General features: G+C 40.2%; 2 protein-coding genes across 5 annotated transcripts in view; one reads left to right on the top strand and one right to left on the bottom strand.

Annotated features, from left to right (window-relative positions):
- LOC145491384 (ubiquitin domain-containing protein UBFD1-like) overlaps nt 1-27099 on the bottom strand; it is a 120166-nt gene that overhangs the window by 72498 nt on the left and 20569 nt on the right. The window lies entirely within an intron of this gene.
- On the top strand, nt 730-27098 carry LOC145491347 (ATP-binding cassette subfamily C member 4-like). Of its 4 annotated transcripts, none has more exons than XM_081470520.1 (8): nt 730-8468; nt 8848-10555; nt 14311-14864; nt 15401-15780; nt 22298-23556; nt 23915-24485; nt 25131-25267; nt 26216-27098. In XM_081470520.1, the coding sequence occupies exons 3-8, from the start codon at nt 14328-14330 to the stop codon at nt 27088-27090; spliced, it is 3759 nt and encodes a 1252-aa protein (XP_081326646.1). In that variant the 5' UTR covers nt 730-8468; nt 8848-10555; nt 14311-14327; the 3' UTR covers nt 27091-27098. The 4 variants fall into 4 exon arrangements, with proteins under 4 accessions (XP_081326646.1, XP_081326649.1, XP_081326647.1 ...); XM_081470523.1 differs by having other exon boundaries at nt 730-9588; nt 10387-10555; XM_081470521.1 differs by having other exon boundaries at nt 730-10014.

The following is a 27099-nucleotide window of genomic DNA, read 5'->3' as shown; positions in this document are numbered from 1 at the left end:
TGCTCCCCAGGCTGATCGGCCAGGTCGCGAGCTTCCTTTTCAAAACCGCGGGGCAGGTGGTCAGCTATGTCACCGAGCACACCTGGCTGCTGATTCTTGCAGCAGTGGCCTTTTTGTTTCAAAAATATATCAAAAAGCGGGGCTAGTGCGAGGCGATCACGATCGATCAGCGTTCGGGAACTAGTTTGTGAATGCGGCCCACGCGCTTGTCTGGGCCGCGGCTTCTTTGGCTTTCGTATCGGGCCTTTGTGCCCATTTTTGAAAGTCCTTGAACGCGGCGCTATCCATTTTGAATATATTGTATTTTTGTACAATATAATGGTGGTGCTAACGATTGTCGCGCAAAACAACGAAGAAACTGTGTACTTTGAGGAGCCGATCCCAAAGGTACATTTCATCAGACTCCTCTCTTGCAGTTTGTACAATAGCTGGCACAATCTGCAAAACGAAGGTTCAGCTGAGTTGGGGGCCCAAGATGCTCCAGCTAAGCAGGTTTCTAAAATCCTCCCTGGGCATTACACTTTAGAGAGCTTGGCAAAAGAAATAGGCGGTCTGTTCGCAAAATGTGATTACACCTGGAAATAGAAACAAATCAACCTGTTGGACAGCTCGTAATCAAACATTTTGGGTTAAAACCAATTACCTTTGACCGTGATTTAGCTCGTTTGCTTGGTATCGGCCGGAATTTAAAACTTATAACATTCGTAAAACGGCTTACATCTCCAACGACATATTTTATTCATTGCGATCTGCTCGACAAAACCAAAACCTTTTTGAACGGGAAGAGATCAGATGTTTTGGCTAGATTTGATATAAAAAGCTTGCCTTATGCCAAAGTAAGCTACGATTCTACCCTGCAACAGGTGTTGCGTGACTGTTCGATAGACGTCTATGTAAATAGCATAACTGTCAGCGTCAAAGATGAACGTGGCGAGCTCTTTGATTTCAAAGGCATGCCTCTAAAATTTGAATTAGAAATTAATTAACGCTTTTTATACCATGTCGTCTGCGAACGTTCTGCCTTCCGCTCCTCCTGAAGAGCCTCTCCATCCCGTGCTGACGGCATCAGCTGAAAATTTCCGTTTGCAAAAGATCGACGAGATGGCCAAAGTTTTGGACCAAGAGGTCGGCAACTATCGCTTCGTTGCGAAAAAATACAAACGGGCAAAAAAATTCGTTAAGATGGGGGTTAACATGAAGGCCACATTTTTGCTGGGTATTATGGTTTGAATGCAAATATCTCGTTCACGTTTCAAGCAGTGAAGAATCTCTCTGCTCATTTCACATAGCTACGTTTTGGGCTGTTTTGTAAATTTTTTGGTGATTTTTGGGTATATTTGGGGATAAACAGTTTTTCTCAAAGGGTTAGTAAAATTTATGGAAATAGGATATTTTGAAGATTTGATGTTGTTTTAAAATTAGAATTTGAAGTTAGACATTAGTAGACGTACACCAAACAGTTGCCCACCAACCCGGGGTGCCCTTTTGGGGGCAATCAACTGTCTGGTGGTGTTCCAAAACCCTTTTTATCCTTTTAATCCCTCTTGAAACTTTCTAAAATTTCACTTAAATTCATGTGTACCCCCGCCTTAACTGGAGTGCCGCGTGCTCCAGTTTTCTCTCAGCAGCGTTTTCAAGCGCGAGCTTTGGTTCGGCTCGGTCTGTGGTTGGCCTGCCGGCCACAGTTCCATTAGGCGGCGTTAGCGACTGTTTCGCTCTCGTTTCTTCAGGGCTGATAATCGCCAGCAGAAAACTTGAGGCAAAAATTAAAAAGCATCAAGAGATTACCACGCTCGCCGTCGCCAAACGCGACACGATCAGCAGACTGTTATCCAAAGCTTTGAATAACAACGCCGTGTCTGCCCACGAGTTTGACGTCATCCTTTCCGAGTTCAGCAGTACAACTTCAGAACAGAACAAGTCCATCGAAGGAACAAGTCCATCGAGCAGAAAGATTGTTGATGTTGACAAACTGGAGAAAGATATCCGCGGCGAAGTTGAAGCCGAATTGATAAAAAAAAAAAAAATAATAATAACCGACCCCGCCGCTTCGAATTGACATTTGAAAACACAAAGTTTCATTTGCATATTATAGAGCGATGAGTGTCAGTTTCCACTTGATCGTGTTTCTCGTGAATGAATATTTCTCGCCTGAGTGGCAGAGAAACGTGCGTGATATTACACACGAGGGTTGTCTGGAAAACACGAATAGCGAATAGCGAATAGTCGCGAATAGCGAACAGCGAATAGTCCCGAATAGCGAATAGCAAATAGTACGAATAGTGCGAGTAGTGGCGAACAGTCTTGAATAGTGGCGAATAGTGGCAAATAGTGGTAAATAGTGGCAAATAGTAGCAAACAGGGTACCCAGTATCTCGCAGTCAAGCTCGTAGCAACTTAAGGATGGGATTTTCCCGCTAAAAAGCACAGACGCTTATCAGGACAAAAGGTGTTTCTAAACGTAATTTCTTCTGTTTTAACCGCTGCAAAAGCGTAAATACGTCTTTATTAGGTTATCCTTGTGTTTTCTGTTTTCTTAATGTCGGCGATGGACAGCCTACTACCCTGAGTCCGGAGAAGAAAAGGTAATAAATTCACTGAAGTTCTGTTGCTTATTTGGATAATTAATTAACGCTGGATATTAGATCTAAAGCGGTGACTATTTACGACTGTTCGTCACTATTCGCCACTTTTCGCGACTGTTCGCCTCTATTCGCACTATTCGAGACTATTCACACTATTCGCGACTATTCGCTATTCGCTATTCGCTATTCGCTATTCGCTATTCGCTATTCGCTATTCGGGTTTTCCAGACACCCTACACGCGAGATCGTCGCTGCCATGTTTGAGGCTAATTTAGACAGGCTTTTGTCTTTGCAGGGAAACCACCTTGTTTCAATACATTAGGGTGAATGTGTTTCTTACGCGTAAGAAAACTAGTGAGACAATCTCAGATAGTGCAGACTGTAATTGTGTAGCTCTGACACAGTACTCATTACACAGTACTCATTACACAGTTCCTTTATAACCCCTACCATTCACCCCTGGTTTGTATTGACCTTGCTAGTTTTGATGAGACATGATCTTAGCATTGTATATGTTTGGGTGTGTGTATTTTCATTCACAGTCCAAGAATAGCTTACAACTAATTACCGTTTGTCAAGACAGCTCTTAAATTTTACTGTAGTGTTTTACGTTGATTTTTGCTTATGTTAAATTAAACAATACATTTAAGTAGCGAACGTGACAATTATACTCTTCACGCAAGCGTTTGTAGCTTGATGCTTTTGTTTTCCTCCCAAAGGTATGTAGCCTGAGACTCTTGTTTTCTCGAAAACACACGGAAGATGTGCTTGTAATCTTTTCACAGCAGGAGATAGATGGAAGAAAGTTCAATGTTGAAAGACGAAATGGAAGAGGAATGATTTGCTTTATTTAACACGCAAATTTTCGTTTGACCGATAAAGAAGAACTAATCTAATTATCAAATTGTCACAGAACAGCAAGTTCTGTTGCCACCTTTGGCGTTAACAATAAAACCACTTAAATTTAATTAAAATACACACTGATATCGATTAATACAACTGAGAAGCGTTTCAACGAGAGATATTGAAAGTAAACAGCGCCACTTGACCGAGATTATATCCTTCATCGGTGAACGAGTCCCGTTAGAGATTGATAAAAATTTATGCTTTCAGTAGATACCACGGAGTCTGCAGCAAAATTTGAGCAGTTTCCTGCGTTTTTGGACAATTTGACAAGTTTTAATGTCACTTGCTCGGGAGAGTTTCGGCTGCGGGTATGAACATTTTGCTCTCTTTGATAGAGACAATTAAAGAATGAAATAAACGCTCTAGTGTAGTTTGGAAACAGCAAATGATATTTCTTGAACCAAGTTAGGTGTAATCCCAAAAGACACGCAGTCACAGTAGCATTCTTGTATCGCGCTAACGATGCTAGAACGCATGTGCATGACTTATTAGGGTTCTACCAAACGGAAAAGGGCTCAGCGTTAGTGTGTGATCTTGTATGAAATATATTTTCCATCTGATATGTAGTTGACACTAACGCTTATTTATCTGCACATGCCTTTAGAGCAAATACTGGTTTTGTTCTAAAGAGAAAAGTACCACAAGGAGAGCAAGGGTCTTTCTGAAACAAATAAATACCTCCTTAAAAAACTCAAGGAAGTAACGTAGGTACAAACAAAAGTCATTTTATGTAGTGCTCACAAGTACCTACCCCATCCTACCCCCTTGCTGCAAGCCTAATTAATAAATTGAAATTAAGGATGGTGCTTACTTTTGTTAGTGCGCACACGTTCTGCGCATCACGCAAGCCATGGTTTAGCTCCACGCTCGCGCTGGGGCTGACCTTTGACGCAATCAACTACGCTATCACGTACACGACTAAATTGAACGCAAAATTTTCCTACTGTGACCAAACCAGGTTTAATGAACCTGTGCTTAAACCAGGAACACCAGAATAGTAGCATATCGCTAACCACTAGCTGTTTACGTCTTCCAGCTGAAAACCTAGCTGTTATCTGTCGAAAATTATTCTGAAATCCAACTGTAAACATGTACCTGCAGATGGCGTAGTGCGCGTGCAAAACAAGTGCGAGATACGCAAATGTCTTACTTACTGGGGAGGTGACAGGAAAAAATGTAACGGCACCGTAAAATTTTTCAAAAAAGATAAATAACTTTAAAAAACGCGTGGTTACCCCTACATTTTATGTTATGAAATGGAAGTGGCAAGTCTATTCAACACGTGATTAGTTTCTGGTTGTGAGCAAAAGGTATTTAGACTGTATTTTAGCTGAACTAGAGGAAGGCTGTCAGATACGCTAAAAGCGCTTTTGCAATGATTTTGTGATTAAAAACAGATCAAAAATGTTTTTTTTGTTACCATTTGCCATGTAGTTTAAAGATCTTTTTAAATGTGTTTGCTTTTCTGTATGTAAAGGCGAATTCTACGGAAATCTGTGAAGAAGTATCCTTTCCTTCCTTTTACAGGAAAATGCTCATGTCAGCATTTTTGTTTGGATTCAAGGCTACTTATCTCGAAAAAATGCGTGGCTACCCCCATTTTTCTTTGTGGATTCCAATAGCCCTTGCAAAGATCTACTTTTTCCGCGTGGTCTTAATCTGGCGCAAAAACCTTTGCAATTAGTAGGCACCGTCCTTAATTAATTATACAAACATTAAAGTTTACATCTTATGGCCATAGTGCCATAGTCCTTTATTGCCATAATACTTTAGCGACGTCAACCCCCAAACCATCCCAATAGTGCACTCTGCACTAAAAAGGAACAAGGATCTGACGTGTAAGAAATTGATTGGTTTAAAAAATCATACGACTGTCTCATGACTTAAGAACAATAAAAACCGGACGACTCATTTCCGAGGGAAAGTCCCTGTCTTTCTGAGAATTAAATGTCATCCGGGTTGCTACGAAAACACGAATATCACGGGCCTGTTATTTTTTACGTCAAGTAACAATAAGTGCGCGCGTGTAAAACAATAGATCGCATACCTGTGCGCCCTCAAAAAATAAGAAATCGAACTCAGCGCTGATTTTCCTGGGCGCTCAGGAATTTTATGCTCGAATGAATTTGCCTGTTTGACCTCTTGTGGATTCATTCGTTTCATCGCGTCTACAAAAACATCTGGTAAGACTAATAAATTTTTGTCATGATTCGGAATTCCAAAGCGCCACCACTTATTTCCTCCTCTATCTCTTGGGTATTTGGAAATTTCTGGCTTCTTTTGGCTTTGATCAACTGGCCCTCTTCTTACGCGGCCCATTTTTTCATACCTAAGACCAGCCAATCTTCAGTTGATTTCTTTTTTGTCAAGGCCCAAGCTAGCCTCGTTACAGCGGTCGCTATCCTCGCAGCCAAAAAAACCACCCCAAATTTGGCAAAACTTATTAAAAGTTTGTTAGAATCTTCTAGCTTTTCCAAGCGGGTGTACGTTTCTTCGAGGGCTTCATTTACCTCGTTACACCTTTCTTCAAAATCGGCTGTCAGTTCCTCGTGGGTGCGGATGGCGTCCATTTATAGCAAAACCCTCGGCGTGTTTTTTACTGAATGAGTTGCCAGTAATCGGCGGATACCCGTGTTTGCGCAAAGAACTCTGGGATCATCAGGGGGCAAACATTGCAAGTCGCTAAAAGAAAGTCTATGGCAAAAAAATTGTTTCGACGCCCAAAAACATGGTTTTGGGGAGAGATCAACGTTTTTTCGCCGTTGTTTTATTGCAAATGGGTTTTGGTAATGTTGATACATGGAAAATGTAAGTTTTTGTTTGAATAACCGTAAAATAAGTGATAAAATTTACCGATAAACTCCCTTTTGCTTGAGTGTGGTTTGTGAAATACATTGTAGAGAATATTGAAAATTTCAATACACGGCTGATCTCGAGAGGCTACCCGGAGCAAATGGTAGAAAAGACCCTCCGAGAAGTTGAATATAAAGACAGAAAAGAAGCTCTAAAACAGAAATCGAAAATTGCAGAAGGAACTACTACCCTTTGTGTCGGACAATTTCACTCAACCGTTAATACCAAACTTTGGAAAGCATAATCACTCACAAATGGCACTTTTAAATACAAATACTCAGAGATATATTCAAGGAGCCACCCTTGATCTGTTATAGAAAAGGAAAATCACTGAAATACGTGCTTGTAAAAGCAAAACAAAGGCTTTGAGCGAGACAGTAGCCACACAGCATGAGTCGCGCGGTGCAATGATCGCCACCGGGCATATTTCCAGTATTATTTGTATGTCTGAGCTTTCAAATAAGCCAAAAGTAGCCTGTACACAACTTAAAAGGTTTTACTGGGTTATTTCCTCTCAATTTATACCTAATTAATTTTGTAATATTTTCAGACCATTACGCGATGTAAATTTCACAATTAACCTCACGCAAGCAACGGAGTCTATTGGTAGATTTTGTCACATATTTCACGCTTATTCAAAGAAAAACTTACATATTCCACATATCAACATTGCCCAAATCTATTCACGATAAAAACGACGGCGAAAAAGCGTTGATCTCTCTCAAAAATCGTTTTCTTGTACCTCGAAACAACTTTTCGCCATACATTTCCTTCTAGTGCCTAGCAATGATTGCCCCCTGACGATCCCAGAGTTCTTTGCGCAAACACGGGTATCCGATTACTGGCAACTCATTCATTGACTGACATTTTGGGGGCACAAAAAATTGTTTTCACAACGCGTTCATTTAGCGGCGCGGCGGAACTGTTTAATTGAGGAAAATGCTCTTCTAGCTCTGTTTTAACCAAAATTGTATTACCTTATCAGCCCAATATTCATCTTCTTCCGCTTTTATACACACATGATACAAATTCAACAGGAAAATGTTTTGCCTCTGTTGAGGTCATAAAAATTCAATATCATCAGACATCTGCTCCCGTTGTAAAAAATATCTCATCCAACATCCACGTCTGCACTTTTTTGCGCATTATTATACCAAGGCAGGCGGCTTGTTCAATTGGAAAATAATCCTAGATCAACAATCGCGGTCAGTTAACACACATGTATAATGGGGGTTCTGGACTCAAGGCGGTTTGTGCTAATCTTTTTTCTCGGCCCTTTTACTCTGGTTACCTTTTTCGTTGCATGTTTTTTCTGGCTGCCGTGAAAAGTTGGATGTTAATTATGGGCGAAGCCTAGAAATGGACCTTGATCAATCATAGGCATAGAGGACCATTTTACCACCGTTTTTACACCAAAACCGATAACGTTGTTTTTCGATTTGCGACGTCGGAATGTCGTCGATATCGAAACCTGATCATTGTAGGGAAAGGCCTAGCCCAGTACTACCATCTGCTTATCAATAATATCTGGTGATATTTAAATTGATGACGTCACAAGTGGTACAAAGGGCACGACCATTAAGTGGCCGTATATGGCTACTTGGGCGTCAAATAGTGCTTTAATCCCAATGCTTTGCACCAATGCAGGAGTGATGGGCTCCTGACCAGTGCTATGGTTCGTTATAACGTTCTCAAGATAGCAAAGCTGCAATGTTTTAGGTTTAGCTACAATAAAGCTTACAGTTTGCTGACCTTTGGAATACAACTGCTCAATAGCACTATAGAAAGCGATGCCGCCATGAACGGCTCATTGAGAACGTACCTCACGCTCCATTAACTATATATATAGTAAACTCTCATTATAAATTTACATTCACAACATTCCTTTCATTTACGTTACACAGTACTCCACCAGGCGGTGTTGGACACGGTTCACGTGACAGTATTCGACCAATCATATGTCGTCTCAGCCGGAGCAATGGTGGACACATATTTCGTTGCGAATGGAGAGTAGGTTGTCGTTTTTCGACCGATTTGTGCACTCATCATGAGAATCAAACGAACCTTTCTTAGGAGCTGCTAGTGTAATATCTAGACCAGCTGTTTGCCAAGCCTCAAGTGCAGGTAAGCAATTTTTGCATCAGAACTAGTCAATGGAAATCATGCTATTTTGAAAACGTTTGTTTACCACACGCGCTTGACATGGATATTCTGTTGGTCGTTTGCGGGGTAACAGGGATCAGTATTGTGAATTATTTTTACGTGAAACTTTAGTTCGAGAGTTGAACTTTAAGAAAAGTCCGGCGGGCCCAAGCGGGCCCCGCCGTTTTAACGGTCAAAATCGGACTTGAAGTTGGGGCATTTTCCTTGATTTGTCAGATGTTCGCGGTATTTCGCGGGAGTGATTGTGTGATTTCTAATCTTGTTTTAAGAGTGTAATTCTGTGGTTCAGCTTGTTCCCTTCATCTCTTAATGTTTTCTTGTTTATTATTTTCTTTTGTAGTGCGCATGTCATCCGTTTGTTTGGCCGATGTTCAAGATTTTTGGATCCTGCTTTGGATGCTAGTCCATTAAAGATATCATCTCTTTTATAGTGAATTTTCACTATCATGATCACTGCCTATCTTGAATTGTTATCTCTAACAGAAATTTACTACTCTGGGATGGAATGTTATTGTTCAGCCATCTATGGCTGATTATTTTGATCTCCCGCTTCTTTATGCTTGTTTTCCTTTGAATGTTGGTAGTAGTGGGAGACTATAATAAATCAATAAATAATAGGTGTTTCATGTGTATAGTTCTGCATAATTGTCAACCCACCTGGAGCTGAACGAGCCAATGTGTTTGAAGCAAATGCTGACGGAATTACCAACTGGTATTTTAAAAGACTATGGGCTTGGAATTAACTTTGCTATCATGATTTCCCAAGAACTAAATTTATCCACTTACACTGTAGTGATCAAACAAGGAAAGCTACAGCATGCTGCTGTTTAGGATATCAAATTTAGAATGGAATGGACCAAAACAGAATACATAATGACATAATGCAAGTGACTACTCAGAAAGCTGCATGGCAATCCCAAGTTTTAAGAGCTACTGCAAGTGTTCAATATAGTGCATCTGCTTTTATTTTAAAATGTTGTTACAATTTAGTTATCTCAGTCAAAACATCTCACTATAGATGATACAGCTTGGTACTCCACCGCTGCGGCTTCTACACCCCTTTGTGAATCAGTGTTACTTTGTAAGTATTCCAAGCTCTGAGGACCTTATCCCGCAAAGTTCCACCATCAGAACGGCTTCAAATATTTGTCTTATCCCCTTTGGTCGCTTTAGCCGTTGACATTCTTATCATCGTATCAGCCATTCTAACTTTGAATGTGTCTCCATAATGAGCGTTGAGGATATTAGACAAAGTCTCAATTTTTATTAAATCAACTATCGATTAGCTTGATAGCGTGCCTAGGTCTTAGTAACGAACTTAGTTACAATGTTTACGTATGCTTATCTAGTTTTCTATTGGTTTTGTAATCGGATCTTTTAGCGTCCCCACGCGCATATAAAAGCGTAGTTAGCGTCCCTTTAACAGAGTTTTCGTAAGATTTCGCCTTGATTAGTAGTACCTTTGCTGTTCTCCGTTTCCTAACCTTGGCACAAGCGGGACCGATATGTAAGTGATTTTCGTAGTTTTATTTAGTTTGTTTAGATTTAGTTTGTACTATTTTGGGCGAAAGCAGATTTATGTACAGAATCGTACACAACACAATTTTGATTGTGTTGGATTCAAAAAGAGAGCAATCGCACAAATTAGAGCCTTATTTAGTGAACGCCCACATTTAAGACTAGGCTATTCCGATCAGCCGCAAATGTTCATCTTTTGATTGTTTAGTTTATAATGATTTGTTTATGTTAATTTACGTTGCACGTTGTTATTTTGCCGCGTTATCGACGTAGACACGTAGATTGTTACACGCCCCCTTGATCTTATGTTACGCCGCATTTCAAGTAAATTGATTAGAAATTCGTTATATTGTTATTTCAGTTTACGATCGTTACTATTTGAAGCAATAAATCGCCTTGGTTTTCCGTGATTCTTGCTACCTCGCAGACGACCCATAAGATAGTCCCGACACTCAGCAGACACGCTTTTAAGCGACACGCCTTGAAGTTTGACTATCTGAGTAGTGCTGTCTAGGGCAAGATATCACTTAGTAAGTCTGCTGGGGCCAGTTTGTTCTCTCGTAATTGTTTCATTGAAGTTTCTTTACTTGGGATGAAGTGTGAAGATCTCTCAGTCTCTAACTCTCTTTAGTTGTTTTATTTCCAGTTTGCATTTATGATTTTTATAATGCATGCGATATACGAACCGGAACGTAAACAGTTTACTAATCAGGTGTGAAGAACTTTCATGATTAGCAATGTACGCGGCACAGTTTAATGCGATGTAGCGTGATGTTGAAATACCCAAGCGACGCGGTTTGGGAAATTTTACCTTAAAATTTTTATTTGCAGACGATCGCCATGGCGAAATTTACGACAAACGGTGTATATAGTTCGTATAATGTGATCGTCCGGGTTTTTCATTTACTATGAAACGGTGTATGTGTTTGGCTTTTTGCTCTTATTTTGTCGTCTACTGAGCCCTGGGCGCACCTGGGCGCAACTGTAATATTTTCATGTCATTCCTTGTAATTTCTAGACTGGGTAGGGAATTAGCAAGTTCTTCTCGCATTGCATGGATTATCAGTTCATTCCTGGTTCGTTCAGTTGCAGCACGAGTAAATTTGAATATATCCCAGCCGTAACCAAGTTATAGAAGGATCATTTCTAACAATGCAGACCTGAAAATACATCACTGCACTTTTAATTTTCAATTTATGTGGAATGCAGAACTTGCTTCACTATTTTTAAGACAGGACACGAACAATAACCCAACAAGTTTAGTATCCGTGGTGTTTTTCTATCATGGATATTCGTACTGCATAAATTATCGATATTGCATGTAAGTCAACAAACCACATGAATAATTTGATATTGTTGATTGCAGCAGCCTAGAGAAATATACCAAATGCAGAGGAACCGGTACTGCCAAAAGAATGTCATCAAATCTCTTCCTCCGTTTGAGGATAATGCCCAGAGGAACGCTTTATTCTACCCACCCGCCAGCCCCATAGCTTTTAAATGACTGCCGCTTTTAAATTGCACGGTGGCCGAATTTTTTTCCCATAACTTAAATTGATCGTTTTCACGTGACGTCATCAAATTCCAAAATCCAAAACTTAAGAGCCGAAACTGCAAAATGCTCAGCAGTGATAACTAGCCTTAATAACGGGGTTTTTAACTTCGTAAATTTCAATAGTTCAATGGAGCTGTAAGAGATGTCACGCAGCAAACGGCACAATACGGAACAACCCTGCTAAGAAGCGGACAAGAGATGTCAAAAGAAAAATCAGAAAACCCCTTAACTTCTCTTCGGAGAATGTACCTGTTGTAACTTATTTGTATCAGCACAGGGCTTCTCACCCCAGCGAATCGTCCGTAGGCGAATTCACAACAACCACAGGAACGAGAGCTCTTCTTCGTTCGTCCATGTTTTCCACACAGCTTATATGTATTTCTCGACAGACCATCGAAACACAAGTAAATCCCTTCACTGTAACGGCAAAATTCTACTTTGAAACGCAGTGAATATAAACTAACTCGGTACTCTTAAAAGCAGAAGCCACGGAATCCAGACAAGTGTGAAACCACGCCATGGCTTCATCGCGAGAGCGTGGAATAAATGATGACGTCAAGTAGGCAGTGATAATATAAGTCTAAACCAGATGCATCATGGGATACTATTCGATCGTCGTCTGAGAGCCACGAAAGGTTTTATCCTCATCAAGCATAAGGGGATCTAAACTTATATCTGTTTACAATTTTTCAGCTCAATAGTGTGCTTGGCTTAGAAACCAGCGCAGTTTGAAGTTCAGAGTTATGGCAGTGCGTGAAATACCGCTCCGATCGCGATTGTGGAAAAATATACACTTATCTAGTGATTTTTAGCCTTTTTAGGAGTTAAAGTATTAGGAAAAGTGCTTGTGTAAATGTTTTATGGTCTGGTCCAGATAATCAGTCGACTAAATAGCCGAAGAAAGTTCCAGATGTTTGCACTATTTTCCGGCCGCCATATTGGTGGAGCACAGAGCTGCAACAACATGGCGACTCCATACTGCGCTCTGTAGATTTGCGCAAAACATTTCGACGAATATCCAAAGTTTGAGAAAACGTAGAGACCCAAAACTTGGAGAAATGTCTTCTTTACCTATCTCCTATAACATTACAATTTCTTGACTTTATCCACTGAACAGTTTTCGTTGTTTTTCGTTGCGTGACAGTGAAAAGATCTGAAAACCATCTAATGTTGCAGTGCGTAATAGAATACTAACCACAGGAATCTTTTTTGTTTTAAACTTAAGGAGATTTTTGAATTGACGGCGAATAATTTCTTTTTGGGTCTTAGCGTATTATTTCTTGAGTTGTGATCTGTTTCAATCGTCAGTTCTACCCTTACCTGTAACTCTGGCATGGATTCCATGACGAAGCATCCAACGGACCTTACTAATGGTGTGCTTGTATCTAAGAAGCAAAGAGCATTAGTTCACAAGACAGCAGACGCATAATTTGTCTGGACTGACTGGGTCTCTAGCAGATGTCCGTGATTTGCATCATCATAGAACATAAACTTTTGTTTAGTTTAAAGCTCTCATAAAGCGAAATGATTTTTTTTCTGTTAGCCTTAGAAAAATTTACTCGAACTTATTTATTCCAAATTGCACTCAAAATCATTTGATTACCTACTCAACTGGAACGATAATGTGTTGGTTTTTGGATTTTACAGTGAACGTTTTGCAGCTCTTCTACTTCATTCAGTCGCTTTCGTTGTACCTTTATAGGCCCTTTCAATTAAGTGTTCCGTGCTTAAAATTTTTGTTGTTGTTGTTGTTGTCTCCAGGATGGCACTGTCATTATTTCCTGTATTTTCGTGATAAAAAGTTAAACAAATGTGCTGCTTTCACTCATTTTCACCGACAGACCCTTTTCCGGCGAAACATTTTAAACTAAGCTACTCTTGCCGCATTCATTTTCCGTATACGGAGAAACACAGGTATAATGGCTGGTAACCGTTATTTAGTGCATGAACCAATCAGAAAGCTTGAAAAGCGTCAACAGAGATATAGAATTTGATGAAGTAAGGCATACACACACCGATGGAAAATTAAGGCGAAAACTTTGCAAGGAACATGAATCTTATTGCTGATTTTTCCAAGAAAGAGAAACGAAGCGCCAGGAAACAATACGAACTGATAAACACGATAAGAGTTGAACACTGACTTAAAAAAAATCAAAAATCAAGTTCAAAACGTATATACGAAGCGTGACTAAATGTGGTTAATGGCGATAGTGCGACCGTGACAGTTATATTAACCCTCATTTAAGCTGAATGGAAGAAATCACGAAATTTGGGAAAAATCACTATTTAATTTTTTATTCGCTGTTACAACATTCTCGCCACTTGCAGTTGATTTGATTGGGTCAAAAGTTATAATATTTCCGTTAGTCTAAACTAAAAAGGTATCAAATAATTTCTTATAGTTTCCTGGAAACAGATGGCTATTACAAGACCATAACAACAGAATATATTATCTAATCATGACTAGATTGAGCCAATTCGAGATTAGGAGTGAATTCACGATATCTTTTAATTATCAGTCAGAATCTTTGATTTGCAACAGTATGCTATAACTTCGTACGACAGTTCTATGTTCAGCGATAACAGTAACGAGAGAGTCCGAAACATTTTTAGTTCACTAATTTTTATCATACAGACTTCCATTGTGTAGTAAATGTTGTGGCACTGTTTTGTAGTGTAACATTGTTTTAAAGCTAAGTGTAACATCTATATGTGAATATTTTTTATCAGGTTGTTGATCTAGACTCATGGCAACTAATGGTTACAAGAAGATCCCCAGCGATGACGAGGCAGAAAAAGTCAGCTTTGTGTCTCTTCTTCTCTTTCAATGGATGAACAGTGTCTTCAAGACAGGCAGTGAACGAGCTTTGGATGAAGATGACTTTTTACCTCTTTCAAACGAGAACACTACCTCGTCAGTAACAGAACGTCTCCAAACAAAGTGGAACGACGAGATAACAAATTCCAAAGGAAAAGAGACGAAGCCGAAACTCTGGAAAAGTATCTTCATGATGCTCTCTATTAAGGAAGTCCTCTTTGTGGCTTTCACTGGTGTTTTGTGGGTAGTTTCCTGCTTTCTTTCACCATTGTTTCTCGGATATCTGGTTACCATGCTAATTTCAGGCGAACAACAAGAAGATAATCTTCTCTACGGTTGCGCATTAGCAGTGGCTATGGGTATTAACGCGTTGGTTGGTTGCTTCGCTATGCATCATTTTTCCTACCAATGTGAACTACAGGGTATTAGAATCAGTAGCGCCATAAAAGGTCTAGTTTACAGAAAGGTGAGCTGAATAGACTCTTACCCGTCTAATTTCTTAGTACTTTAATGGGTCCTTAAAGCAGCCAGTTCCAAATTTCGCCGTGGTAAGTGGGGAAATTCTTGCGTGAGCTTAAGCTTATCAGTATTGATAAAAGTAAGTTGAAAATTACCATGTATGCATCTCACGATAAAGGTGTAGTTATTTTTAGTTCTAAATGCTTGCATTTTAGCACCTTTATACCACTTTTTCGCACTTTTATATGCTTCTATTCATTCTGAAAATCATTGATATTAATTTATTTTTTTAACAGGTTCCACATTGACAACTGTCTAAATGTTTTCAGTTCAGTACTATTATAATTATTATATCAAATTGATGAACAAACCAGTGAGCGAGCGAGCAAATGACTGATTGACTAACTGACTGACTGACCGTCTGACTGACTGACTGACTGACTGACTGAATTGCTGGATGTATGCTGAGAATGAAAGCGGGCATCAGCTACGCAAATCTTTTTTCAGCAAAAGCAAATCAATCAAACATTTTTCGTTTTTCAGACACTTCTCCTCGACAAGCGTGCATTGTCCAGATTTTCAAGAGGCCTCGTGATTGACCATGTATCAAATGATGTTCAGCGAATGGAGGAGGCAGCCCTTTGGTTTAGTGCAGTAATTATCTCCTTGCCTAAAACCGTGGTGGCGACGTTTTTGCTCTGGCATTTGATTGGTTGGCAAGCTCTTATCGGTGTGATCTTTTTGTGTTTTCTCACACCATACTACGCCTTGATGTCCTCTTTTAGTGCGGTACTACGCCTGCGCACAGCAGCGCAATCTGACCAGCGAATTTCCTTGATGACAGAGGTAGTTTCTGGAATCCGCTCTATTAAGACGCATGGCTGGGAGGACAAATACCGGGTGAAGACAGAAATTATACGAAGGTAGGAAGACAAACATTTGTGATGTTACTGTTAAAATGTTTCTAATCAATAACCCTTTAAGAGTGCCTGCCTGTAAAAATCAGACAAATTCCTAATTTCGCGGCAAGGGTCGCCGAAAATGCGATTTCGCTCATATTCTTATGGTAGATAGGATAGGGCATGACAAAAACTACTGAATAGCTTTTTTGGGAAAACATCCTTCTATTTCAAAGAAATATGCAAATTACCAAATTCCGTTAAAATCGTCATTTGACGCCATTTTATTAAGCAAGTTTGAGAGCCTCGCAGGCAAAACCACATCATTCTTCCGTCTTTAAAACACTCAAATATTTTTGTGCAATGTTTAAATGTGTACTGGGTTGATTTTAGGGAATGTTGCGTTGTCTTTTTGGGTGCAAAATAATTACATTTCGAAGACACGTTTTTCATTCACTTAAAAGTACTTCGTGAATATAATTAATTTTCACCATGTGCGAAACCTTCAAATGGTTAAGCTTCTGGTGGTTGAATTGCAGAAGGATGGTCTACAGATTCCTGTAAAAATTTCTTTGGGCAAATGATTGTGAGCGACGCGAGAGCTTTTCAAAGTACGTTAAAAATGCAAACATTTGACCATTCCCTCGTCAAATTTCAATTTACGGGTTAGACATATATTTTAGCATGCGCCACATGACTTGACCTATGTTAAGTTGAAATAGACACAGAGCTGATAATTTCAAAACGTTCTAACCTCATTTGCTGTAAAAGGCAGGTCCAAAGCCGATTTGACGTGTTTCTCTCACCATTCGTGGCACATAAAGCAGAAGTTTGGTTTTGTTTACATAACGTCCGATGTACATCGCCAACTGTCAACTTATTTAATGGTCGAATACCATGAATCTGTGACCCTCTTTCGACACATATGATCACCACTGCATCTAAGTCAAAAACGGCTAAGTCATTTGTAGATAGTTGCTTGCTTTGCACTACACCAAAATGTTACGTTTGATCATCATGGTTTGATGGCTTGAATCCTTGCTTGCAGCGGTTCCTTGTTCGTCACGCAATGCTGTCATCCCATTTTAAAGGGTAGGTGTAGGACAATTTCTGTCCTAATACGTAAGGCTCCGTAAGGCTTGGAACCACTGAGAGCACACATTCGTGTTGAGTAGGAAGAGATTAAATTAAGCAATGAAAAGAATGAATAGTTTACCATTGCCCCTGTTGTTATCTTTTATTCGACCACCGCTACCGACGTGCCCTGCGTGATACTGTAACGCTAAACTCATACCTAGGTCTTTTCGCGCTGTGCAATTATTTTTGGTTTACATGTAATACAGTGGGCTACCCTCGGGGAAATGGGTGGTGACCGCTTAATGGGGCTAGCCGCGTAATTAGAGGTTGGTGTACCTTGAATATTTAATTTTTCACTATCGGGTTATAAATTTCATGGTGAACATGGAGTCAATTCAAGACAATCATGATAGACGTATGCTTGAATTATCACTCGTGATACACCTTCAATTTCAGACTCTTATCTGCCATCGCCCTTTCCAAAACAACGTTTTTAAATTTTGGGTGACCGCTTAATAGGGGTAAAGACAATAATGAAACCCGTATCGGAACGACCAAATGGTGGCCGCGGAGGTAACCGGTCAATAGGTGTTTTATTTACAATATTTTACTGACAATAATTTTGAACTGTATTGACAACAGTCCTCTATTTTCTGTTACAAACATACCAATGCCTCGCCACTAAGCAAACAAAATACGCCAAATAAAATGGCATGGCCAGGGCTATTTACTCACGTAATTACTAATTAAATTTAGTCTGTTTTTCTCACGAATTAGACACGTCGTGATTTCCTATTTTTATTTCCGCTAGTTCTTGCTTCATTGATCTATAATTTGTTTACGGCGTTTTTTTCAAAATTCTAGTGAGTACAGGCACTAGCTTTATCAGCTGTTGCCTGAAACATCAGAACGTACAACAAACGTGATTTGGACCGAGGCCACGTACACTATGGAATACGATTATATAAATATACACATATTATTATATATATGAACAAACAGATGAACAGTGATTAAATTGTTTCACTTATCCTGAGAGTACTCTATACAAAATAGATCAAAATGTGCAGCATATGCCGTGACAGCATTGCGTGACGAACAAATAACGGCTGTAAGATTGTGGTGCGCCGACACGCTTATCAGCAATGGTCGGCAATCGATCAAACGTAATATTCTGGCGCAGTGCAAAGCAAGCAACTATCTACAAATGACTCAGCCGTTTTTGACTTAGATGCAGTGATGTTCATATGCGCAGAAAGATGGTATTCGACCAATAATAGGTTGACAGTCGGTAGACTGTTCACAGTCCCCTATTTTTCCGTGAGATCGTAGATGTCGATCTTTGAGTTCGACGGGCCGCCATCTTGATTTCTTGATGCGAGCGAACCTGGGGAGAGTACAAAATGCCCGTGGGAATGGGTGGTGGAGGGCACGGCGGGCGGAAAAAATAGGGTAGGCGATGTACATAGGACGTTAACCTTGTGTAAACAAAAGCAAACTTCTGCTTTATGTGCCACGAATGGTGAGAGAAACACGTCAAATCGGCTTTGGACCTGCCTTTTACAGCAAATGAGGTTAGAACATTTCGAAATTATCAGCTCTGTGTCAATTTCAACTTATTATAAGTCAAGTCATGTGGCGCATGCTAAAATATATGTCTAACCCGTAAATTGAAATTTGACGACGGATGGTCAAATGTTTGCATTTTCGACGTACTTCGAAAAGCTCTCGCGTCGCTCACAATCATTTGCCCAAAGACATTTTTACAAGAATCTGTAGACCATCCTTCTGCGATTCAACCACCAGAAGCTTAATCCATTTGAAGGTTTCGCACATGGTGAAAATTAATTACATTCACGAAGTACTTTTAAGTGAATGAAAAACATGTCTCCGAAGTGTAATTATTTTGCACCCAAAAAGACAACGCAACATTCCCTAAAATCAACCCAGTACACATTTAAACATTGCACAAAAATATTTGAGTGTTTTAAAGACGGAAGAATGATGTGGTTTTGCATGCGAGGCTCTCAAACTTGCTCAATAAAATGGTGCGTCAAATGACGATTTTAACGGAATTTGGTAATTTGCCTATTTCTTTGAAACAAATAGATATTTTGCCAAAAAAACTATCCAGTAGTTTTTGTCATGCCCTATCCTATCTACCATGAAAATATGAGCGAAATCGAATTTTCGGCCCTTGCCGAGTTATTTTCCATTTTTATGGACAGGGACCCTTAAGGGTAAGCGTGATTTTAGGCAAGTAATTAAAGTAGTGAATTATCTAGAGCATACTGGCTTCTTGGAGTTTTAGAAACGGTCTTACCATATTCTATCGCGTGGAGTTGAAATTTAAGATAGTTTGATTTCAAGTCATCTTCGATCGTCGTACAGTAAAGCTGTGAATTAAGTCTAACGCCCTGTGCGAAGTGCTGACATATGAAGAAGGATTGCCGTGGAAGAAAAGTCTATACTTCCTGTAATGGCTTACACTCTGCGTCCTTGCAGTAGACACATGCCAAGAGTTCTGCAGCGAGAGGTAAACCCAGCAGTGCATCCTCAACTAAGAGATTAGTCCAGTAAACCGCCGGGACCCAATCCTTGACAAAGGTTGCATTTTGCGAGTTGGAGGACAATTCAAGCGGAAGTGTCAAACGTCGTAAAGCATCACGCAATATTGCCGAAGAGATCGCACTTGACAGAGCTGACAATTCGTCACTTTCATCAGCGGTCAGGCTGTGATTACGATCGATTAAAATATCACGCTGAAATCCGTGCATCTGGCTTTTAGATGTTAAAGGGCGCTTCTACCATCGTACATAATGTATCAAAAAAACTTGACTTTATTTGTTGGAAACCGATATTAGCTGCTCACAGCAGAAGATGGTCTTCCAACAGATCAACTTGAGCAAGTGGCCCCATTAACGCACAGCGCAGTCGACCTTTTTGGGCCATGGTACATAAAGGAAGAACAAAGAGAAATAAACCTCTACGGAGTGCTCTCTACTTGCATGGCCTCGCGTACTCCAACTAGGAACCGCAGCTTTGTTACCCACAAATTCCTTCTTGAATGCCTATCGTCTCTTTATGTGTCATCGTGCACCAATCCGACAGATAAAAAGAGACCGAAATACCATTTCCTGGGCGTAACGAATGGATTAGAGCGAACTACTAAAGAATAGCTAAGACTGGATTGCCTGAAAGATGAACGTCCCACACTCCTGTGTACTGCACTCTCGGGGCAATTGCAGAATTATGGTAGACAATTAGACAAACGAGTTCCTTAGAGGAAAGGGAGGAAAACGAGGGCTTGAAGTACTATATCAAACACTAAAGACCGTGTTTGACCACATTTCCAAACACCGAGAAGAGAGTTGAAAATACGACGCGTAGCGGAGTATTCTTGACGACCTTCGAGGTGTTTGGAAATGTGGTCAAACACTGTCTTCAGTGTTTGATATATCTTCTCAATCGAAAGTAAAACTAAGAAGAAAAGGGAGAATTAAAATCGTAAAAATCCATGCGGGCCATTAAGATCAGATATCCATACACCGTCACGGTCATGATTTACTTTGTTTAATCTTGATGAATTATTAATGAGTTTGAGAAAGAATGTTAAAACTTCCTTCCTCGCTTGCTTACGTTTATTCATGTAGTATTACTATAGTACAGAGGCTTTCCTCGTCCATTTTGAGTTTTACCAAGTAATTATGTGTGCTTCGTGGTGTTATTTTTTAAGCGATGACGTATTGTGTGACGTCATCGCTTTATGCTGGTATGCATGCATTCCTTTGGATAGTGATTTCGCATAGTATGTCGCGCTTATGTCCGTGCGCTTATGTCGCGCACTTTTTATCCCCCCGTGGAAGCGAAATGCCCTCTGGGAGTTCCTTTGCTGCTTCCCTTTGCTGTTTTTAGGTTCAGCGGAGTGCTTTTAATTGGAGCTTTTAAAAGAAGATTTAGGGGTGGATTTTGGTTTAAACAGTATCGGATAAATTTGCGTTCACGGGCAAACTCATAATAAGAACATATCCTCCATACATACAAGTTTAGATAGACAAGTAAGTCGCACAGGCGATAGGTGAAGGCTTTGCGGCTTTCCTTTGCTGTTTGTAGGATCAGCAGACTGCTTTTAATCGATATGACAAGTATACAGTTAAAACAACAAATTAATTTCCGGTGAGATAATTAGTGTTGCCAAATATTGTTAAAGATAATAAGGTGTCGATTTCAGAGAGAGTAATATTCCTTTGCGGGTTGCCTTTGCGGCTTTCCTTTGCTGTTTGTAGGATTAGCGGAGCGCTTTTAATTTCAGCTTTTAAACGAAGATTTGGGGGTTGATTTTGGTTTATACAGTGTCGGATAAATTTGCGCTCACTGGCAAACTCGTAATAAGAACATATCGTCCACACATACAAATTTAGATAGACAAACAAGTCGCACACGCGATAGCTGAGGGGTCTACATAAAATTTACGGATTGGTAGCGCAGTTGTACTTTTGCTAGTCTCGAAGTGAATTGAATGAGCATTGTATGAGCGCTGAAATGTACAGTTTACAGTAGTGATAATGAAGTCAGGGTACGATTCATTTGCAGTTTTCAGTTTTTTGTGAAGTTTTGGAAATGTGCTGTTTTATATTTTCTGTCAACGAAAGAGTGGTTGTGATTAAACAATAGATAATCGTTTTGTCAGGGTAAAGACAATACGAATGTTCATTGATGACAAGTATACGGTTAACAACAAATTAATTTTCTGTGAGGTAATTAGCGTTGCCAAATATCTTTTTAAAAAGATAATAAGGTGTCGATTTCAGAGAGAGAAACTTGTACTTTGCGGCTTTCCTTTGCTGTTTGTAGGATCAGCGGAGTGCTTTTAATTTCAGCTTTTAAACGAAGATTTGGGGGTGGATTTTCGTTTATACAGTGTCGGATAAATTTGCGCTCACGGGCAAACTCATAATAACATATCTTCGATACATACAATTTTAGATAGACAAGCGGGTCGCACACGCGATATGACAAGTCACGAGAAAATGATTTTCTCTTGGACAAGTATATGGTTAAAACAACAAATTAATTTCCGGTGACGTAATTAGCTTTGCCAAATATCTTTAAAGATAATAAGGTGTTGATTTCAGAGAGAGGAACTTTTCAGCGGAGTGCTTTTTATTTGGGTTGGTACATTTCGCTGACCCCTAGCACATGGACTAACAAGATGGACCTGGTACATGAACTACTTGAATGAACCACCAATGGACTACCCTAAATGTAAACCCCTAAAATTTCTAACCCAAAAGTTTAAGAATCAGTTTGTCTGCTCGTGTTCCAATCTTCTAGGAACAATTTTTAAACGTCATCGCTTCTGCATGCGTTGCGGGCCGTTTATTTTGTAAAAGCTATAGATGACTTGCCATGTTCTGCAAATACAAATTTTGCCAAACATCACAGTCTCCTCTTTTTCTTTCAGACGCGAGATAAACATCATCCGTACGAAGTGTGCCATTTTAGCAAGTCTTGCTGCTTTGGAGTACACTTCAGTACTAGTGGCCACCTTGGTATCAATCATTGCTCTTGTGTTATCTGGTCAACCCCTCACACCAGTTAATGCTTTTATGCTCCTTGCTTTTCTGGGTATGCTAAGATTAGCCATTTGTTTTCACTTAGCCTTTGGTTTCTTGGAGATACGCGACGCATATGTTTCTCTAGGTAGAATTCAAGATTTTCTTTCGTCAGAAAATCTATCGACGATTCCTTCGATCCCTGAAGCAAAGCGTTCAGAAAACACAAGTGAAACGGCGTTGAAAGATACTAGCACACAGGCACTTCTATGTGTGTCGCATTTGACGTATAAAGGATTAAATAGAAAAGATGAATTTATCCTGCAAGATATCGAATTAACTACAACTTCAGGAAGTTTGACGGTAGTGACTGGACCAGTTGGCAGTGGAAAATCTACTCTTCTCTCCGCAATCGCTGGAGAGATCTCTGACACAAGCGGAATAACCCGCCCAGAGACCATTGCCTATGTGCCACAAGTAGCTTGGGTCTTCTCTGGAACTCTAAGAGAAAACATTTTGTTTGGTCAACCATACGATGAACACAGGTATACCAGAATAATCAAAGCATGCGCCCTCATGGAAGATATCCAGCAGTTTCCCAATGGCGACGAAACCATTGTTGGCGAACGCGGTGTCGTTCTGAGTGGAGGCCAGCGGGCAAGAGTAAGCTTAGCACGTGCAGTGTACGTCGATGCAGATCTTTACTTGTTGGACGATCCTCTGAGCGCGGTAGATGTTAAAGTTGGCCAACAAATCTTTGAAAAATGTATCAAAGACCTACTGGGTAATAAAACACGACTGTTGACCACTCATCAAGAACAGCACATGAAAGAAGCTCATCAAGTGATCGTGCTGTATAAAGGTCGTGTATTGAGCAAGGGTAAATTCACTGAGCTACAAGAAAAAGGCATTTTAAATCAAACGCTTGACCCACTCTACCAGAAGGTTGCAAACGATGATAACTCAGGAAACAATGCTGTTGAGGAGAATAAAGGGGAAGGTGAAAGAATGGTACCTGGAATACCCAGTGACGCCAAGGGTTTGGAAATCTCTGTAGAAGATCGCACAATCGGAGTAGTGTCAAGTAAGCTATATTGGAACTACTTCAGAAGTGGAGTACCTGCCTCAGTGATCATCGCATTGGTTTGTTTTTGTCTAATCACGCAAGGTAAGCTCTTGCAAAGTTGTTCTGGTATCAAAGTCTCGAGATCTCTAAAGCTAAGCACGTAGCAACCACAGAGGTGGATGATTCGCAGTGAGGTTACTGCGAATTTTATTACTCCTGAATTCACTTTAACACAACGCAGAAATTGTGGTTCTTCTAGTCGTTAAAACTGTAATCTGCCATTAAGAAGGAAAGAACCGACATACTCAACATACCATGCTTTCAGAAAATTCGTGAAATGAACTTATCAAACAAAGGCCGCTCCTTTCGCTGGTCTCACAACTCAGTCTTTGTGTATGATCACAATCTGGACTGCAATAATTAATAGTTACTAATCGGGCTACTTTTTACCATTTTTCAGCAACGATATTAGCTCCTGATGTGTGGCTGTCGTTTTTGACCAAGAAACGTCCAACAGAACAGCAGGACAAGACAAACTTGGCTATTTATGGCTGTCTTGTTGGGGCAGCCATTATATTTGCAATGATTCGTGCATACGCATTCCTCTTGGTTTGTGGAAGATGTTCTAAGCGTCTTCATGACAAAATGGTTGCGGCTATTTTACAAGCGCCAGTTCTGTTCTTTGATTCGAATCCTGCGGGACGAATCCTGAATCGATTTTCTAAAGATGTGGGCTGTATGGACGAACTGTTGCCACTAAGATTTCTGTTTTCAATCCAGTTGGTATTGCTGTTGTTTACATCCGTCATCGTGCCATCTGTCGCAAATCCTTGGCTTCTGTTTGCTACTGTTCCGTTGACTGTGTTGGTCCTCTACATCTCCAAGTACTACTTGAAGACTTCCAGAGAACTGAAACGATTAGAGTCCATATGCCGCAGCCCAGTCTTCTCTCACATTTCGGAGACTCTGAATGGCCTGGACACGATTCGAACAAGAAGGAGACAAAGAGATTTCGTGGATCAATTTAACAGGTACGTTGGGAAATAGCGAAAAACTGGAATTTCATCAAACTCGCTCAGAACATGAAGCACTACGGGTACTAGTTACAGAAATATTGGTTTAGGTTCGATCAATCTTTTTTTGACGCAGTTTATTTCTTTTCGATGCCCAAAATCGGCCAAAATTGATCGAAAATAAGCGCCATATTCAGAGTAGTCGTAAACTCGAAAGGAAAGATTGTCATTGCAAACTAATTAATTGCACGTCGTATTTGTACTTCGTTTCTTGCGTATTTAGAGCTCTTGAAATTCAGAGATCTCGATTTAATTACCAATCATTTCACGAAATTTTGAAAGCTAATGACACAAGACAGCCACGTTTCAAATATAGGGTTGACATGAGACAAACCCGTGTGCATATATTATTAACTTCATTCTTAAAAAAAAAAGGTCAGTAATAAAAATAATGACAAATATCCATAAACCAAACGAAAACGTTTGCACAATAAAAAAGACCATTTATAATCCAAATAAATAACTTAAAGAGCCTGATACAGTGTGACTTCCTTGAATATTAAACATGTCAACAAGAGGTATCTAGGATAAAACGTACGAAGAAAAGTAAGTTGCGATGTGAAAGTCTGGATATATTATAGTACCTGTTGCTTTTTCTCGAAGATATCAAGATATTCATAACAAGTCATATATTATGGTGTTCGCCAGTGGTAGATGGCTTGGGGTTCGCATGGAGATTATCACCTCTCTGTTAATTGGTACAGTGGCCCTAGCGGCAGTTTTGGCGTCACAAGATGCCGGTAAGTATATCTTATTTTAGTATAAATCTACTAGCGTTCTATCACAAATGCCGTTCTCTGATTGGCTACCCCACTCACCATCTATTCTGTGATAGCTAGTGAGAAGCGTAGCAGTCTGCGGTTGTTTGCAAAATGACGGCCGCTTCTTGGCATTTTCGAAGTGTCTGTGAGGAGGATTTACATAACGTTTTGAATGACTAGTTGATTTATACTAAAACAATTAGGTTATGCGCTCTCGATTTCTATGCGTGATAGTTGACTTGGGCTGCGCCCTGTGCCCTGCGCCCTCGGCCTTGCCGTATTGACCGAGCGATAGCTAGGTCAATACGGCAAGGTCTCGGTCGAGATTTTCCCGTAAAGACCTAACTCTCGGTTAATAAGTAGTTAATGATCTTAAGCAAATCTGCGAGTGGTATGTCCGCCGAAAAAGTCATGTGTTACTTCACGGCTACCGGACGACAATTTAAACAAATCCTTCAATAATATACCGACATCTAGAAGTTCGGTCCAGGCCAAGAACCAACGCATTGTCAGATTCCTTAAATAGTGCGCTATTTCGTGGCTAAATACGCCATATAAGGCGCTCTGTCGGAGCTATACCTGTCCTTACATATTCGGATCTCGTCGGGAGTCTTTAATTATGTTGAAATGTAAAACAATGATAAACGGTAAAGCAGAAATCCTGTAGAGCAGCAGAACACTTCCAGTGATCCAACATTCGTCACAAGTACGTTTACTCAACTAGATATGGTAAAATTTTCCTATAACACGCTGACCAGTTCTTGCTTACCACAAAGTAAGACTGAATTTATCGTAAAACATTCGCCCATTTTCTCTGTGAAAAAATTGACGAAAATAGCTAGCAGTTTTCATTTTGACCTTGAGGTCTCGTCACCCTGCTCCATAATACTAACGGTAAAAAGAAAAACATTCTCTTTTTTCAATCAGCTTTAGTTGGACTGGCACTTACTTATGTGATCCAAACGGCGGCCTTAACTCAATTCGCTGTCAAAAAATCATCAGATGTCGAGAATTTCATGACGTCAGTGGAACGAGTTATGGCGTATACCAAGTTGGACCCAGAGCCTGGGTACAAAGTAGTAGGACGCCCTCCTGAGCATTGGCCAGGTGAAGGAAATATCACCTTCCAAGACGTATCATTGACTTATTATCCGGGGGGACCTCAAGTGTTGAAGAAAATCAACCTTGATATTAAAGGAGGAACAAAGATTGGTGTTGCTGGTCGCACAGGTGCGGGCAAGTCATCTTTTGTGGCAGCTTTGCTGCGAATGCCTGACGCTGATGGAGAGATAATGGTTGATGGTGTAAAAATAAAGAAGATTAACCTCCAACAAGCTCGAAGATGTATATCCGTTCTTGGCCAAAGCCCTGTCCTGTTTAGTGGATCACTCAGAAAAAATCTCGATCTAGTAGAGAGATTCCAAGATGCAGATTTATGGCGAGTTTTAGAAGATGTGCAACTAAAAGATTTGGTAGAAGGTCTGGAGGGACAGCTGGATCACGAGCTGCTGGAACATGGTGCAAACGTCAGCGTTGGAGAACGGCAGTTAATCTGTCTGGCTCGTGTACTGTTACAGCAAAACAAGATTATCGTATTGGATGAGCCCACTGCACACGTGGATCCACAGACAGAACAAACAATGTGGAGTGTAGTACGTGAGAAATTGAAGAATTCCACAGTCATCACAATAGCTCATCGTCTGAACACCATCAGAGACTGTGACAAGATTCTGGTTTTTAAGGAGGGAGAGGTGACCGAGTTTGATACCTTTGACATGCTACTGAGCGATATCAATAGATAGTGTACTCTG

The sequence above is a fragment of the Orbicella franksi genome, chromosome 6 (assembly GCF_964199315.1).
Source record: "Orbicella franksi chromosome 6, jaOrbFran1.1, whole genome shotgun sequence".
Classification (NCBI taxonomy): Eukaryota; Metazoa; Cnidaria; class Anthozoa; order Scleractinia; family Merulinidae; genus Orbicella; species Orbicella franksi.
The sequence above is the reverse complement of the archived record's forward strand: the minus strand, read 5'-3'. Positions and strand labels throughout refer to the sequence as shown.

Excerpts from the sequence above, each read along its gene's own strand:
- LOC145491347 (XM_081470520.1), top strand. The coding sequence starts at position 14,328 with ATGGCAACTAATGGTTACAAGAAGATCCCCAGCGATGACGAGGCAGAA. Across the intron at positions 14,865-15,400 it reads AAGGTCTAGTTTACAGAAAG|ACACTTCTCCTCGACAAGCG; the intron begins GTGAGCTGAATA and ends TTCGTTTTTCAG. Across the intron at positions 23,557-23,914 it reads TTTTTGTCTAATCACGCAAG|CAACGATATTAGCTCCTGAT; the intron begins GTAAGCTCTTGC and ends ACCATTTTTCAG.